This window comes from Neodiprion lecontei, chromosome 4, assembly GCF_021901455.1.
Source record: "Neodiprion lecontei isolate iyNeoLeco1 chromosome 4, iyNeoLeco1.1, whole genome shotgun sequence".
NCBI lineage: Eukaryota > Metazoa > Arthropoda > Insecta > Hymenoptera > Diprionidae > Neodiprion > Neodiprion lecontei.
In genome coordinates this window covers 25,860,988-25,875,427 of record NC_060263.1, presented here as the reverse complement: position 1 = coordinate 25,875,427, position 14,440 = coordinate 25,860,988, and the positions used below count along the sequence as shown (strand labels likewise).

General features: G+C 33.6%; 3 protein-coding genes across 12 annotated transcripts in view; 1 reads left to right on the top strand and 2 right to left on the bottom strand.

Annotated features, from left to right (window-relative positions):
• The window catches only part of LOC107217357 (heparan-sulfate 6-O-sulfotransferase 1), a 49,347-nt gene that overhangs the window by 1,683 nt on the left and 33,224 nt on the right, over positions 1–14,440 (top strand). For 5 of the 8 annotated variants that reach the window (XR_006903869.1, XR_006903870.1, XM_046737290.1 and 2 more), the window contains exons 2-4: positions 1,719–2,122; positions 2,546–2,725; positions 11,322–11,420. Coding sequence is in view for 6 of the 8 variants with exons in the window: in XM_046737290.1 (XP_046593246.1) it covers positions 1,719–2,122; positions 2,546–2,725; positions 11,322–11,420 (683 nt within the window). In the remaining 2 variants the exon portion in view is untranslated. Of the gene's footprint in view, positions 1–1,718; positions 2,123–2,545; positions 2,726–4,755; positions 7,028–11,321; positions 11,421–11,619; positions 12,720–14,440 lie in introns of those variants that run through there. The other 3 variants (XM_046737293.1, XM_015654861.2, XM_046737292.1) reach the window with 3 other exon arrangements.
• On the bottom strand, positions 7,750–11,507 carry LOC107217358 (SPRY domain-containing protein 7). Of its 2 annotated transcripts, XR_006903871.1 has the most exons (5): positions 11,044–11,507; positions 10,125–10,402; positions 9,919–10,021; positions 9,570–9,785; positions 7,750–8,464 (listed from the first exon to the last, which is right to left on the bottom strand). XR_006903871.1 is itself a non-coding variant. In XM_015654862.2 (4 exons), exons 1-4 carry the CDS (start codon positions 11,144–11,146, stop codon positions 9,688–9,690), a joined length of 582 nt encoding a protein of 193 aa, XP_015510348.1. In that variant the 5' UTR covers positions 11,147–11,507; the 3' UTR covers positions 7,750–9,687. The 2 variants fall into 2 exon arrangements, 1 of the variants encoding a protein (XP_015510348.1); XM_015654862.2 differs by having other exon boundaries at positions 7,750–9,785.
• LOC107217359 (60S ribosomal protein L35a) lies at positions 12,160–14,312 on the bottom strand. 2 transcript variants are annotated; one of them, XM_046737295.1, is made up of 4 exons: positions 14,289–14,312; positions 13,450–13,703; positions 12,574–12,732; positions 12,160–12,235 (listed from the first exon to the last, which is right to left on the bottom strand). In XM_046737295.1, the coding sequence occupies exons 2-4, from the start codon at positions 13,699–13,701 to the stop codon at positions 12,212–12,214; spliced, it is 435 nt and encodes a 144-aa protein (XP_046593251.1). In that variant the 5' UTR covers positions 13,702–13,703; positions 14,289–14,312; the 3' UTR covers positions 12,160–12,211. The 2 variants fall into 2 exon arrangements, with proteins under 2 accessions (XP_046593251.1, XP_015510349.1); XM_015654863.2 differs by having other exon boundaries at positions 14,216–14,295.

Here is a 14,440-nt window from a genome sequence, read left to right as displayed (position 1 = left end):
TTTGGATTTGCAACAGTTGACTAGTGGCCTGTGGCTACTACTGGGTCGTGCTCAGAAATAGCAATTGCTTATTTTCCTGTTAGCCGATTTGTTGCGTCATTCAATTTGATAATTTACCACTTGGCTATTTGAGATTTGAAAAATTATAGCCAACTTTTGAGAAATTGTTATCAATAAATTGACTGACGTTTTGCAGCATCTTTTCGAGAAAATAAAGGAATACCCAACTTGTTACGTAACTCCCACTGTGATCCTCAGTAAGATGCAAAAGAAAGAAAGAGAGAAACATACAGACAGAGAGAGAGAGAGAGAGATTACGTAATCAGCTACACGTGCAAAAATTTCCGTCTTTATTTCCCTTTCCACTTTCTCTAAATTTAAATGGCAAGTCTTCAACGTCAAAGAGTTTGCCTTGAGACTTATTTATGTTATAGAACCTCATGGAATAAGAAATCTCACAAAAATACAAGAATAGAAATTCAGGTGTGGTTTTACAATTATTCTGGTAAAGTTTGACCTTGTTCCAATCAAAAAACTAATGATTTCAATTTGCACATATAAAGCGAATTTACAGCCTGAAGGATCTCAAAAAAGTGGGAAACTTAAAAGATTGTATATATATACTCTTTAAATCCTTCAACACAAAACAGATCCTGACACGTTTTACCACATTATCATTGTAGCAAAATTTTCAGAAGCTTTGCAAGTGGTTTTAATATTATCCAGAAATCGGTATTTAAATATGCATCTTTGCATGAAAGATAGGTGAAGCAAAATTTATGAAAAGACAGATTCCTATCTTCCTTACTTGACTAATCGTTATTTATTCTAGTATCGAATCACTAAACCTACGCTAAGACAAATTCAAGAAACGTGCTAATACTGATGCAAGTTCACCATATAATTGAGCATAAAACTGGTAACATTCGACTGATATAACCTAGGAAAAAACTTGATGACAAAGAACCAATCTATCTGTTATCAGCAAATAGTAAACCAATTTTGTATAAATTCAAAAAATCAGAAAATTACTGAATATTTTTCATATTTGCAACACTGATTTAAGAAGGAGGGAACTTCACAACTTTAATGTAACTATTCATTTTGAGGAAAAGTAATTATTTTACAACTGTAGGATCATCTCAAATTCAGTATTCTACTTTCGAAAAGCAAAGTGTATTCAGATTTTGGTAACTAATTGTCTAAAGTCGTTTTAAATTTTCAAAACAATGATTTCAGTTTCAATATTTTGTTACCTTAACGTTACTTCAATCTTCCCAATATTTGGGAAATGGTTGACTCTGAATCCTAGAGTTGTAGTCTTACAAAACGTGATAAACAGGTATTGAATTTCAGTACCGATTCTTTGAACAAGTTCTGCACATTCTCTAGAAAAATTTTTGCAGAATTATGTATCGAGGGTTAAATATAATTTGAAAGTTCAATTCTGTAACTCATACAATGCGATTGAAATACAAATTTCTCACATATCAAAGTTTTGTGATGCTATTTTTGCGTTTGCATATGTTTTCGCATTTAAACAATTTGAAAATAATTATTGATTCATATTTATAAAGTATAATTTAAATTAAATTTAAAATTATATTTCTGAGGTAAACAATATTTTTTACCTAGTTTTTTGCCATAGATTAGTTTAATTGTAAATTTCCTCCAAAAGTCGGCCATTCAAATGAAACCTTTGTATTCGCTGATTGCAGGCGGTACATTATTTGGTAAACACCTGGTGCGCGATTTGGACCTGCAAAGACCGTGCTCGTGTCATAGGAGGCGAAAACGTTGCTCCTGTTTTCGTCCAAACCGGAACGAGAATTGGTTATTTTCCCGGTATTCAACAGGCTGGAAGTGCGGCCTGCATGCTGATTGGACGGAATTGACGAATTGCGTTGATTCAGAATTAAATAAGATAGAACCAGAGGGAGTGAAGAGAAGATATTTTTACATAACAATCATCAGAGATCCGGTAGCGAGATATTTGTCGGAGTTCAGACATGTGCAACGAGGTGCCACGTGGCGAGGAGCAAGACATTGGTGCGGCGGCATTCAGGCTAACATACCTCAATGTTATTCCGAGCCAAATTGGCAAGGAGTTACGTTAGAAGAGGTCAGTCTGATAAAAATAAAACTAACCAATTTTTTTCTGGAATTCCGAAAAGTAACGGGATTCGGAAATTGATTGCATGATTCCAGAAACCTACCGATGTTCGTTATTGGTGCACTTATCTAACTAATTGGCTCATAATTAAGGGGTCTTAATTTTTTTCCAGTAACGATTAGCAGATAAAGGGCTTATCTTTAGCATTTCATAGACTCGCTTTGGAAACTCATTATGCTTCCTCTTATCAATTCATTCCTCTGCTAAGCGTTTGAGCCTGAGGTTCTGTTTTCCTCGTTATACTTGTAATGAGATATGCACTGACATACAGAAAGCGAGCACATTTTAGAGTTTGGATTTCCTCCTCAACTGTTCCACGAATAACAATTTCACATATTCTAATTGATGCATTTTTTTCCCATCTCATTAAAGTTCATGCAGTGTCCTCACAACTTGGCAAGTAATCGTCAGACTCGGATGCTGGCTGACCTATCCATCATAGGATGCTACAACTCGACGCTAAATCGAACTGAGAGAGATCGTCTCATGCTTGAAAGTGCCCAGCGTAATTTATTATCCATGCCGTTCTTCATGCTTACTGAGTACCAAAAGGTGAGAAGACCATTTTATGGTATTTTAATTCTTACATTTCTGAAGTGGTTGTGATTTATTTCGGGTTGTCATATTCCTACAATATCACTTTCCTCTATGACCGTTGAATGTTATCTTTGTTAATTGCTGATAGAGCAAAGCAAGCTTCAGTTGCATGTGGTAACCCAATCACTCGCTTCCTATTCTCCAATTTCTATGCATCGCGAGTTTGACGTATCCCAGCCTTGAAGGTCGCTTGATATCGCACAGATTACTGAATATTCAAAACTCATTAATTATATCTGCAATATACATCTTTCTACAAGTTGAAAGGATGTCCAGTGCTTCGGGAGAATTCTCAAAATATCCTTGTATACGACTGTTCGAAGTAATTCCAGAAATGTCCTGGAAAATTTACTCACCGTTTACACATTTTGTTGATCTTATTTCCATGATCTTAACCTTCCGATTTTCTGCAATCTACTTTGATATTATTCTTCTAATCTATGTTGTTCCATATTCAGGGATGCCACAGTTCTTCAAGTTATCATGTTTCCGCGTTATCAGGATTCATTAGGCGTATAATATCTCTTTGATACCATGTCGCGCGTTTTGTAGAGTACAAATTGTCTTGTGAAAAAACGTGGACAATCATTAAAAAAAAAAGATACTGATAAAATAGAAGTCTTAAATTTTTAAAGCAATCCCTTGTGTAAATGCTTTTACAACTTTTTCTCACTTTTCCGTTTTGATACTCTGTGTAATTATCCATTCCAAAAATTGAAGTTACAATTAATAATGAATTAAGAGTGAAGTATAAGCGATTCGTTTTTTTATCGCGAATTTAGTCAGATAAATTCGAAAATTGTAGGATCTAGTTTATTCGGCAATCATATTTCGGTTACTTTTGCGGTTCGTTTATTTCGCTTGAAATACTGCTTTTGGTAGCTACCAAGTACTGAAATACATCGTTGAGCTGACATGAAATTACAACTGTTTCAACAACAGTTGTCTATGAAATTCATTGACGAATATCTTGAAATTGTGTCTTCTCCAAATACAGACGTGTCTGAAATTCTCTTTCATTAATTCATGCCAACAGTTTTATTCTAGTGATAATTTATGCACTAATGGTTTTAAAAATATCTTACCGTTTCCTAGAATTCAGGCCATGAAAACATCTTGTACTTGTGTCGGTGAAAAGGAGCAAAGATGATCGATTGTTTATGTTTGACCACTAAGAACAAATCTGATCAATAACCGAGTTTCAATCGGACCGAAATTTGAGCTTATACTGTTGTGTTAAACGGTTTCCCGAGTGAAATCATTAAAATATTATGAAACTGAAATCGGTTTTATTATCTTCTGGCATCTATTTAGAATTTCGGTAATTTCTGTTCACTTTCATAGTCCCTTAACTTTAGTAAATAGCGGCATAACAGCTTGAGTAATTATTACAAGAGACACATTATCTTGCAAACTACCCACGGTGCCAGGCTTCAAATTGATGTTTATCTATTCTTGTCCCTGTTCAAGAATAATGGCCGTAATATAAATATTTATGAGAAACCTTCTGACGCCATGTGTGTCCCATTCCTGCCTTATTCCTCTTATCCAGCCTACCATTCAATTGTTTATTTGGCTTTTTGGTCCACGTTTTCACCCGTTTCTCTTCAACCCCGTAAAACTTATGGTCTTTGTATACTTGGATACTTCAATATCAATGTGCACTTGACTTCTAATTCCCACTTGATCTTAGCGAAATAAATTCTAATTCTGAAGTGACAAGTGTATGATAGTGAATTAACAAGAGCACACTCAAAGAACAAGTAACAGATACACTTCCTCGGCGCAATTTAATAATACAGAAGCAATAAAGATTTCGTATTTGTGTTTTAATTGTACGTATAATACACGCATGCACGCGCGCACACACACACACAACCACGATAGATGTGAATCCATTTTGTAAAATGGAATGCAGAGACGGTTTCCGTTTAACTCGTAATGAATTTTGCAAATATTCGATATTTGCTTTTATCGTTCTTTAGGTTGGCCAGTATTCATTTGAGGAAACATTTGGCATGCGATTTGCAGTAGCGTTTAAACAACACAACGCAACACTAAGTGCGGCGACAAGGGCGACGCTAAGTAAAGAACAGCTTGATGCTGTGGAACGGCTTAACGGGCTGGACCTGAAGCTGTATAAATTTGCAGAGACTCATATGTTCCAACGTTTCGCAATGATTAGGGAACGTGATCCACATTTCGTTGAAAGGTTTAAACATTTGGGCGAGTTGTTGTCGCGACCAAGTGTTACAGAGTTCAACTGGGATTCTGTTATTGAAGATACAACAGATAACGACTAGTATTAATGTAAATAAGATAACATTTCAATATGTTTCCCTATCATTGTCTGAGCAATTTATGCTGTTCGGTTGATTATCCAGTGATTACGAAATAGTGCACTTAATTACACTAAATGAAGAGTGCTAATTAATCTGAAGAGTAACTGGCGAAATTATGAGCGCAGAATTGGTTTACTTACAGGAATATCTGTGATTTTACCAGGTGCACACATTTCTTTTGTTTTCTAAATTTTACCTCTACCGTATTAGAGAGTTCTTTATAAAGTTTATCTTTATAATCAAGACTCAAAGGAATGTGCATTGAGTGCCACTGATAAAGCTACCAACACTCTGCTTTTTTTTTTTTAAAGCTTTCGTTACAGCTTATGTTCGACAATACTGTGTTCATAAACCATATAATATTCTTTTATGCAGCTATTTTGAACTTGACATAATTAACTAGTGTCAAATGACTATAAAAACACTTTATGCGGTGTAAATTTCACGACTGTTTAATTTGTTCCGCATTGACGAGCCTTAACGGGTGGGAAGTTAGTATATTTAAATAAGGCCGGTATACACTTACAAGTAAAAATACGAGTTGTTTTTCATTTGGTCAATTAGTAAGTACAATGAAGCATTCGAAAATCGTAAAAATACACGATACAAATAATAAGAAAAGGTTCTACCGAAATTTCGTGCAATTTTCTTTACCCTCGAACAAACTGTAAAAGCAATTATTTGATGTCCTTAAAATTAGGTTTTCGTCAAATCTTTATCTGAGGCTTGGAATATGAAAGAGAAAAGAACATTTCAAATATTAGATTTTCACAATCAGCTTATTTAGTTATATGCAAGGATCGGAGATTCGATGCCGGTAGGAAGTCATTTGTACAGTTTTATGGAGATCTCAAATTAGTATGCAACCCACAGTGACTAACAGGAAGGTTGAAACATAAAAACTTGAGCCTGACTAGATTTCAGGATCATTGTATTCAATGTGATCATCATATCCTTTTTTTTCTTTTTGTTTCTTTCTTCAACATGTTAAATAGAAATCATATATAGAGATGACATTTTATTTTGTAAATATATATTAAGATTGTATATTTTTAGATAAATAAGTTGCATTACTGTTTCGAACAAGGCAGTATTAGGTTTAATAGAGAGGGTCTTGAGCGCTCAGGCTATCTATGATAAGTTTTTCGTGCTTTATCGCATTTTCAGAAATGTTCACTAGTTTTATTTTCTATCTTTTATTACTTTTTCTATGGTACGATTTAATACCGAAAACTTGCACACGCGTTTCTCCATATCAAATTCAGCACAGTTACGAAAGTATAAATTTTCTACCACAGAGTAGAAAGCACAAGTGAAATTCATAAATAATATGTATTTAAGTTTTATTATTCCAAAGAGATTGTACATATTGATATCTTCATATGTGAGTGTTCTAAAATGCGATAACACGATGTAAGATTTATGCACATATGTATTTAGGTTCAACATTTTTCTGTGTAGATTATTATTTGCTGATAAATTCTTCACAATACGGACTACTATTACTAAAATATCAGTCACCGTTCATCCGAGATAATTGGATGTAGATTAAACTTTGAAAAGGAATGCAAAAATCAGTTTAAAGCGAATGTCCACAGATTGGAGGTAATACTATATATAGCGTTAGGTCGGAATTCGCGTATCGTTCATATCATTACGCTTTCATTTTAGGTAAGGGTAAGCCGAAATAGTGATAAATGTAACTAAAAACTGAGTAATTAATTTGTATCATGCGTACGCATTTTGTCTTGTGTTGTATATAAGAATTAACGACCTGTGAATTGTCAGTATCCTTAAAATATGTAGATAAAAACGGTTGATTATTATAGTTTCGAGGATTGTTTCATTTCAATCAATTTTATAATAATTCGCATGTATAGGCTAGTACATTACATAAAAATGTTGAACTTTCAAACAGTATTTAATTTCAAGATATTTTCCGCTCGTATCTATTGAATTTGAATGCAAATCAAAAATGAAAGTGAGTTGTCTAGAATAGTAGTAACGAACGTTGTAAGTGCAATAAGACTCGCTGGGTTACCACAATAATAGTTATCTCATATGCCAACCAGTCATGAAACATATAATATGTAATATAATTAATAAGATAATGTCCTAAGGAAATTGTTTCTCAAAAATACTTTAGGCTTTTACTATTATGCGTTATTTAAAGAACAAACAAAAAAAAATATATATATATATATATATATGTATGTATTATATATATATATATATATATATATATATATATATATATATATATATATATATATATATATATACACATATATATATATATATTTTCTATAATAGAAAAGTTGTTATTAAAGTCAAGTACTTTTATGTTGCAGCTATATTCTAATTAAATATGTTAGCCAAGTCTTTATTTTATTTCAATTTATACGTAATAAGTTGAGTTTTTTTTTTATTTACCTTATGTACGTGTGATATTAAACTTGTCTTCGTATGTCTTCCAAATAACGTTTCAATTTATACCTATAACTTGGCTATACCTATTACGAAACTTTATCAGAGTAATACCATAATACGAAGTTTAATAACTACTTTTCTAACAAAAATCCGAAAGTAAAGTAAACAGAAATACGAAGGTATGGTAGACATTTTTAGTTTAAATAATTTCATATGGAAATTGTATAGCGCACCATAAATAACAATAAGCAAATGTAATATTAAGGACCAAAGATACACACTTGCGTCTTTGCAAGCTTTATCAAAGGAAAAGCTTTTTCAAAGCTTGCAACACCAGCAATAATAAGAGACGGAGTTTTTATACCTATATCATCACAAAGTAAATTTTGCATACGATTTGGGTTAAGAAGGGAAAGGAAAATCACCAGAAGAACAATAGGAAAAGAAAATAGGTATCGTAAAGAGTTTTTTCATATGTCAGATGTGTCGTTTTAATCGGCTAGAATCAAGGGTCTTGTACAGAATATATACAGCTTGTGATCAAAATTTATTTTACACTAATTCAAGTGGAATATTTTCCAAGTAAAATTTTTTTCAATTATGTACTGTTTCGTTACATTCGCTACACTGAATATCATTTTCAACTTAGCTATCAGCAAAGGCAAAACATTGATTTGCTCTTTTACAAGTATTTTTAGTAATTTTTAAAACAAAATGTTCGGAGCCTCGACATCTGGGTAATAATTAAACCGTGTCAGTATTGACTGGACACGAAAGTGAAGTTGTAAATTGTAAAAACACCATCCGTAACTGCACAGCGTCGTTCAATGATATCTATTCAAAATCGTGCCATATCATTCTGTGTTTTGTATGTACGTTGCATAATACCTGTAGCTTGCGAAAAAGCATTTGAGTAGTCGAGCTAGAAGTATATCACAAAAAAAAAATCGGTTTGTACCAGTGTTTAAATAAGCAAATATCAGTTGTCCTGTAATAATTGAAGCTTTCAATTATAATCGTTACAACTTTGTGATGAATTGAAAAAAATTTTTTTACATATTTTGTAAATGAGGCAAATTTCTAAAACAATTCTTAAAACTGCATAACATTTATGAAGCACATGAAAAAGAATATCAAAATCAAAATATTTTTTTCTAAATGTTTTACTTCTTATTGTGAATACAAAGAAAATAATAATAATTAATTAAATAACAAATGAAATGCATCATTAACATAAGCTAGATACTTGAATGAAATAATTATCTGAATATAATTTGAATAATTCTATTTTGTTCAACTCTAGGTTTATGATACGATAAAAAGTGTTCCTAGTGCATTTGTCGACGTAACGCTTCGAACATTATCATCATTATCGAGCATTGTAGAACTTAATAACGACGCATAATTATCTATATCATAAATCAGATCATCACTACAAGAGATTTAGTCAACGAATAAACCATGACGTTCGTCTAATGGAGCGAATAACAGGCCTAATGCCTTTCGTACCTTGTTTCAGCCAGTGTACATATTATACCATTAGTCATTAAGGATTCGAAGAAATATATAATAATAAGGATTGAACGATACTATATAATTATATATAAACAAAACTAGGCTCATAAATGATCTAATCAATTATTAATTATGTAAACCTTCTAATAAAACCTGAAAATTCTGTTAACCATTTTTATAGCATTTACGGGGCTCGGACTAAATTTTCCATAATCCGTTTTACTGAGATTTATAATTAAACGGGCATCGTTTATTCCGTGACATCATCTCATCAGGTTTTTTTCTTGTTTTTATGTACAATACAAAAAACAAACATTATCATATTTGCTATCTCAAAAACTGCAGCTTCCAGATCAAAGATGGATTTCAATAAACTCTTCCTTCTTTTAACGATTATTGAAAGTAAATATTTAATCACTGTATTCAGATATAATTTTAACTCATATTATTATGCTAATTGTTTATTATATTACATCGATAAATGCAGTATCATTAAAATATTTCACACTCACAGCCGTTGTGTGTCAACTTTGATCAGAAAATACTGTGTGAGCGTAGTTGGGTTAGTTTCTCTTCTTATTATTGAAATGCTTTCTGTGTGTTTTTTTAATAGCCCGCTGAATACATATGCTAGAGCAATGATTGCTCCAGCATTATTTTTTCAAACCCATTTGGTGGCGGGTATATGAAATCATCCAATATTATATCTAAAATAGCTCCGTCGTCGACTGAAAAGGAAAATTTTCAATAATCATTACAGTTCACAATAGAAAATCTAGAATAAGAAATTGCGATTTTAGATTATCCATGTCCTCAAATCATTCAAATATTAACATAAGAGACCCAAACTTGATTTCGTACCATAGAGGATGGGATATGTGGTTACTTTTATTCCTGTAATAGGAACATCCAGGAGCTTTCCATTCAAATAGAAGTTCAATTCTATATGATCATAGGAAATGCCCTGTAAATAAAATATGAACAATTATTAACATTTCGAATTTTAAGTTACCGTGGTAACTAATACTAATTTCATACAACAACGGTGGGTGAAACATATAACTAACAATTATGTCGCCCTCCTGAGCGATGTTCTGGACCTTGTGCAACTCCTCTGAATTATGACGTATTATGCCATCTGAATTCAAGGCCCAACTTTCCTGATCACTTCCCCCTACGGTAGTATTCAGTTCCGTAGAACGCGTTGCTAAACCAACCGCCCAAACTCCGCCTTGCTGGATTTTCACCTCGAAGTAACTTTTGCTCTGTGCCAAAGGTGCATTCGTCAGAGCTGCGCCTCGCCCACATACTCTCAGACCATTCTTTACAATCACAACCTCGTGACCTGTAAAGTATAGATATAATTTCTTGATACAATTAATTAGAGAGGCATGTAGAACAAATTTTTTTGTGTAATTTTCCAACATTTTCTGGAAATTTAGTTGTGCTTCTAGATATTTTATTAGATTGAGGTGTTGCAAAGAAATTAATATCATCTTTATCACCCTTCAAGTCTTCTGATTCTAACATAAAATTAAATACTCTAGAAATTGAATCAAATTGAGCATTTCTAAAATTCCAGCATTGCAGTTTCAAATGCATTCGTTTTGAAGGAAAATTAATGTTTGCCAATTTGTAAATTTCAGATTATTCTGTTAAAATCAGTTCATTTCAAGTTACTCATACAACTTGAAGTAATGCATTACTTTCAACATTTCCTATTACATTCTAATATTATACAAAACTCTCGTATGGAATCAAAGTATGAATTACAAAATTTTCTCCGTCAACATGTTTTCTCTGAGATATATCAAAATTTTAAACGAACTTATATTATGGAAAAATATTGATGCCATTGTGAAATCTTGAGGTTAGGGTTATCGTAAGATACAGTTGATTGTTATGAGAACGAAGGACAGTCGAGGTGAATTTGTTGGCAGAATTTGAAAGAGATAATCAATTGAGAAGAAAGGAAAAGCAAATTACCCATATGAGAAGTGTCTAGGATGATAGGGTTCGGTTCCCTTTTTGGCATTTGCGTTGTCGACAGGCCGAGGCCGTCGAAGCAGTTTCTCAAACAGCAAAACATCGTCTCATTCGGTTACAGTTACCCTATCTAAACTTCAAAATTCATTATCTCACCGCGCCACACTTTCGTCAACAAATGGCAATCAAAACGAAAATAGCTCACACTACGCACAAACTGTTCGTAATTGTCCGGCAACACACAATTTTACATGTATCTTTTGATTTAACTGTCACAGAGCAGACGGCATCTCGACCGTATTACAATGATGACAGATCGTAAAATTGGACGCGCCGCCGCTTCGCTTTATGGAGGTACATGGATAGGAGTACAAAAGGTATAGGTGCTTATACATTCATACATGCGTACATACATACGTACGTACAAAGAGCGTACGTACATACTAGAGGACTGCTACTGAAAAACGAAAGATATAAAAGTTTTTCTTTCTCTGTCTAATGACGTATTTGGTTTAATTCGGTTACTGCGCATGCGCTAGTAGAGCGAGTAAGACTGTGGTCCTACTTATATTTCAGTGAGTTGCACACACGGCGTTGACTGAGAATCACTCGGAGCCTATTTTCATTTCTACGGGCAAGTCGCTTTCACAGAACCGCCTAAGCCATACTTAGATTCTTTTTCGCTAGAGGCGCTGATCGTCACCGAAACTGACAATGACTGAACGCTTGCGTTGGATTTGAAAACGGATTTCTGGTGTGTGCGTATCGATTCATTTCTCCGTAAGGCACCGTTGACTGGTGTTAAATAAATACTTGTTACGGTAATAACCACAAATTCTTTACGGATTCGCGGCAACGTGTAAACAATCAAAATCATTCATCTGTTCAAACAATTGCTAGGTTATCGGCTTGACGAAATATTATTTCTAATGTTGTTTTTATACTCATCCCAATTTCAATAATGATCTGTTAATCAGTTTTTTACAATATTTGAGAAAGACGAATCTAACGTTCGATAACATCATCATAAGAGATAGTAGAAATCAATTTCCCAGAATGACTTTTTGTGCTATGCTTACATGCATTAGAATTTGTTGGAAGGATGTAAAATTCGCATTTTGGTACCAAAATGGATTTTATTTATTTGTTTATATTGTACAGAAGATTTTTACACTCGACTCGGGTACAGCATCTGAAAAGAAATTAAAGAGCTCAATTTACAGGCATGTCAATGAAGAAAAGCTTATTGATTTATGAATATTAAGTTTCGGCTCACATGTTTTATATAAAACAATAATTTTATAGATTAAAAACACAAGACACATTATTAAGATGTGCAGAATTGCTTCTTTGTAGATTGCATTTGAAAATGAGCCTCAAATTTTTTAGAAAAATCGGCCACAAATTGTCAGCATTTTTTCAACTATTGCCAAGTAATCTATTTTGATTATTGGTATTTAAATGTTGTCGACGGATCGAAAATTCAATTCATTGTTGGAACTTTTGCGATATTACAGTACATGTACGTACAATCCTAATGCGGTGTCCCATAGCCTTGGCAGGTAAATTCCTCTTGAACTTGGCGCGAACAGATCCGCTAGTTCCATGGGGACGGGTAACCTTTCCCCAAATAGCACGCACCTTAGACTTCTTAGTAGTTTTACCGGGAACAGGGGTCTTGTTCTTGGCCTGAAAACAATCGTGATTCGTGATAATTTAAATTTATCTACTACTATTGTGTCAAATTAAATAATGTGACTGTGCCGGAAGAATATATACGGTGGTGTAAAAAAGTAATTCGTTGTGAAATGAAGCTCATTTGGAAGATGTACTTGGGGATCTTAGAAGGAGGTAAGAGTAATTTTACAAGCTACATAGAGTGTTTTTCTTTTGTAATTGCCGTGCCGATTAGAATCAAAATGTCTTAAAGATTTTATTGCAACAAATCAAGTTTTTGGAGTAATATTGTTAAACCAGATTGAACTCAAGTTTCTAATTTGAAGTTATGCTAGAGTTGAATTACTTATGCATCACAAGATACATTGTGTATCATTAATGTGTCGAACCGGAATAGATAATTAGCACAATACAAAAAGTTCGATCATTTATTTCAATTAAGTTTTTCCAATGCAAAATATGGATCTGAATTTAAAGAATTGGAGCTTTTCAGTAGATCTTGAAACAGCACAGTGATGATATCACTTTCTCTTTGTGTTTTCATAATTGAATTTACTTTTAGTATAAGACACGGTTTGATTAAAACTGATCATATTATCAACATTATGGGGTATAAAGCTTCAAGCATATAAATTCGTTTTGTTCACAAATGTACATAAGGTGCTGGTTTCATACTCCAAATACGCAAAATTCCTAAAGAATAAAGTAACAATCAACGAGTCAATTTACCTTGTATACATAGACGCAGCGTTTACCAATGTAAAAGTCTGAATCAGGCTTGACACGAGCGCCTTCGATTCTCAGTAGAGCCGTGTGTTCATGTTGGTTACGGAGTCCACGCCTGTAGCCAGTGAAGATAGCTTTAGCATAGAGACGTCCATGCCTCTTAAAAGGTCGCTTTTTAAGAGGGACTGGTTCAGCAGCCTTCTCTTTTGGCTTTTTTGCCACTTTGGGCTTTGCTTTTGCTGCTGCGTCTGCCATATCTGTAAAAATGTAACAATGTTATCCACTAAAAGCAGGACTACGACTTTGTACTCGGACTTATTCCCTACACAATTAATATTGTATGAAAGACTTTAAACAGCTGTATTTTGCCAAGTGATCAGATATGGTCAACCTCGAATTATCGAAGCAGAGTCGACGTGAAGTTGTATTATATCTCTTAAAACCGAGGATCTAACAAGTGTAAAGTGAAAATTTTGAGGTTAGGCGACCAGCCTCGGTTTCTAAATACGTGTAAATACAAGTTTTAGGTTTGTCGCAATGAATTTTCTCGAAAAGTGAACTTAGTCGAATACAAAAGACCATGTCACTCTCAGTTATCGACGGTATTTATTGTTAAAATCAGCAACATGCTTTTGTTGTCAACTGTGGCGTTTGATCATACAAGACAGCCCGGAAATATCCGTTTCAATCCACCCGAAATACGTGAAATCTAAACCCGCTTATAATCGAAAGAAATCACGAAGGGGTTTATTCACGAATCTTCACTTACATTTAAACTATTTTACAGTTAGTTAAGATTATTTTTAACGTTAAATACGGGAATCAGAAGGTGCGGAACGTACCGGATGTGTAACGCGGATAAAAAGAAACAGGAAGTCAGATCCCTCTGGTGGTGAACTCTTGCAATGTATCCAGCTACGTGAAACCACTCTCTTTCTTACCGACAGTTCAGAAATATTTTTCACGCGACTATTCGAACTAGTGACGCGAATAC

What these genes read in the sequence shown, in the direction of transcription:
- LOC107217358 (XM_015654862.2), bottom strand. Translation starts at nt 11,146, where the DNA reads ATGTTTTGCTGTTTGAGAAACTGCTTCGACGGCCTCGGCCTGTCGACA. An exon ending in CTCAGGAGGGCGACATAATT is followed by an intron (nt 10,022 to 10,124) that starts GTTAGTTATATG and finishes TTTTATTTACAG; the next exon opens with GGCATTTCCTATGATCATAT. An exon ending in CACATATCCCATCCTCTATG is followed by an intron (nt 9,786 to 9,918) that starts GTACGAAATCAA and finishes TTTCCTTTTCAG; the next exon opens with TCGACGACGGAGCTATTTTA.
- LOC107217359 (XM_046737295.1), bottom strand. Translation starts at nt 13,701, where the DNA reads ATGGCAGACGCAGCAGCAAAAGCAAAGCCCAAAGTGGCAAAAAAGCCA. An exon ending in GCTGCGTCTATGTATACAAG is followed by an intron (nt 12,733 to 13,449) that starts GTAAATTGACTC and finishes GATTGTTTTCAG; the next exon opens with GCCAAGAACAAGACCCCTGT. An exon ending in TGGGACACCGCATTAGGATT is followed by an intron (nt 12,236 to 12,573) that starts GTACGTACATGT and finishes ATTTCTTTTCAG; the next exon opens with ATGCTGTACCCGAGTCGAGT.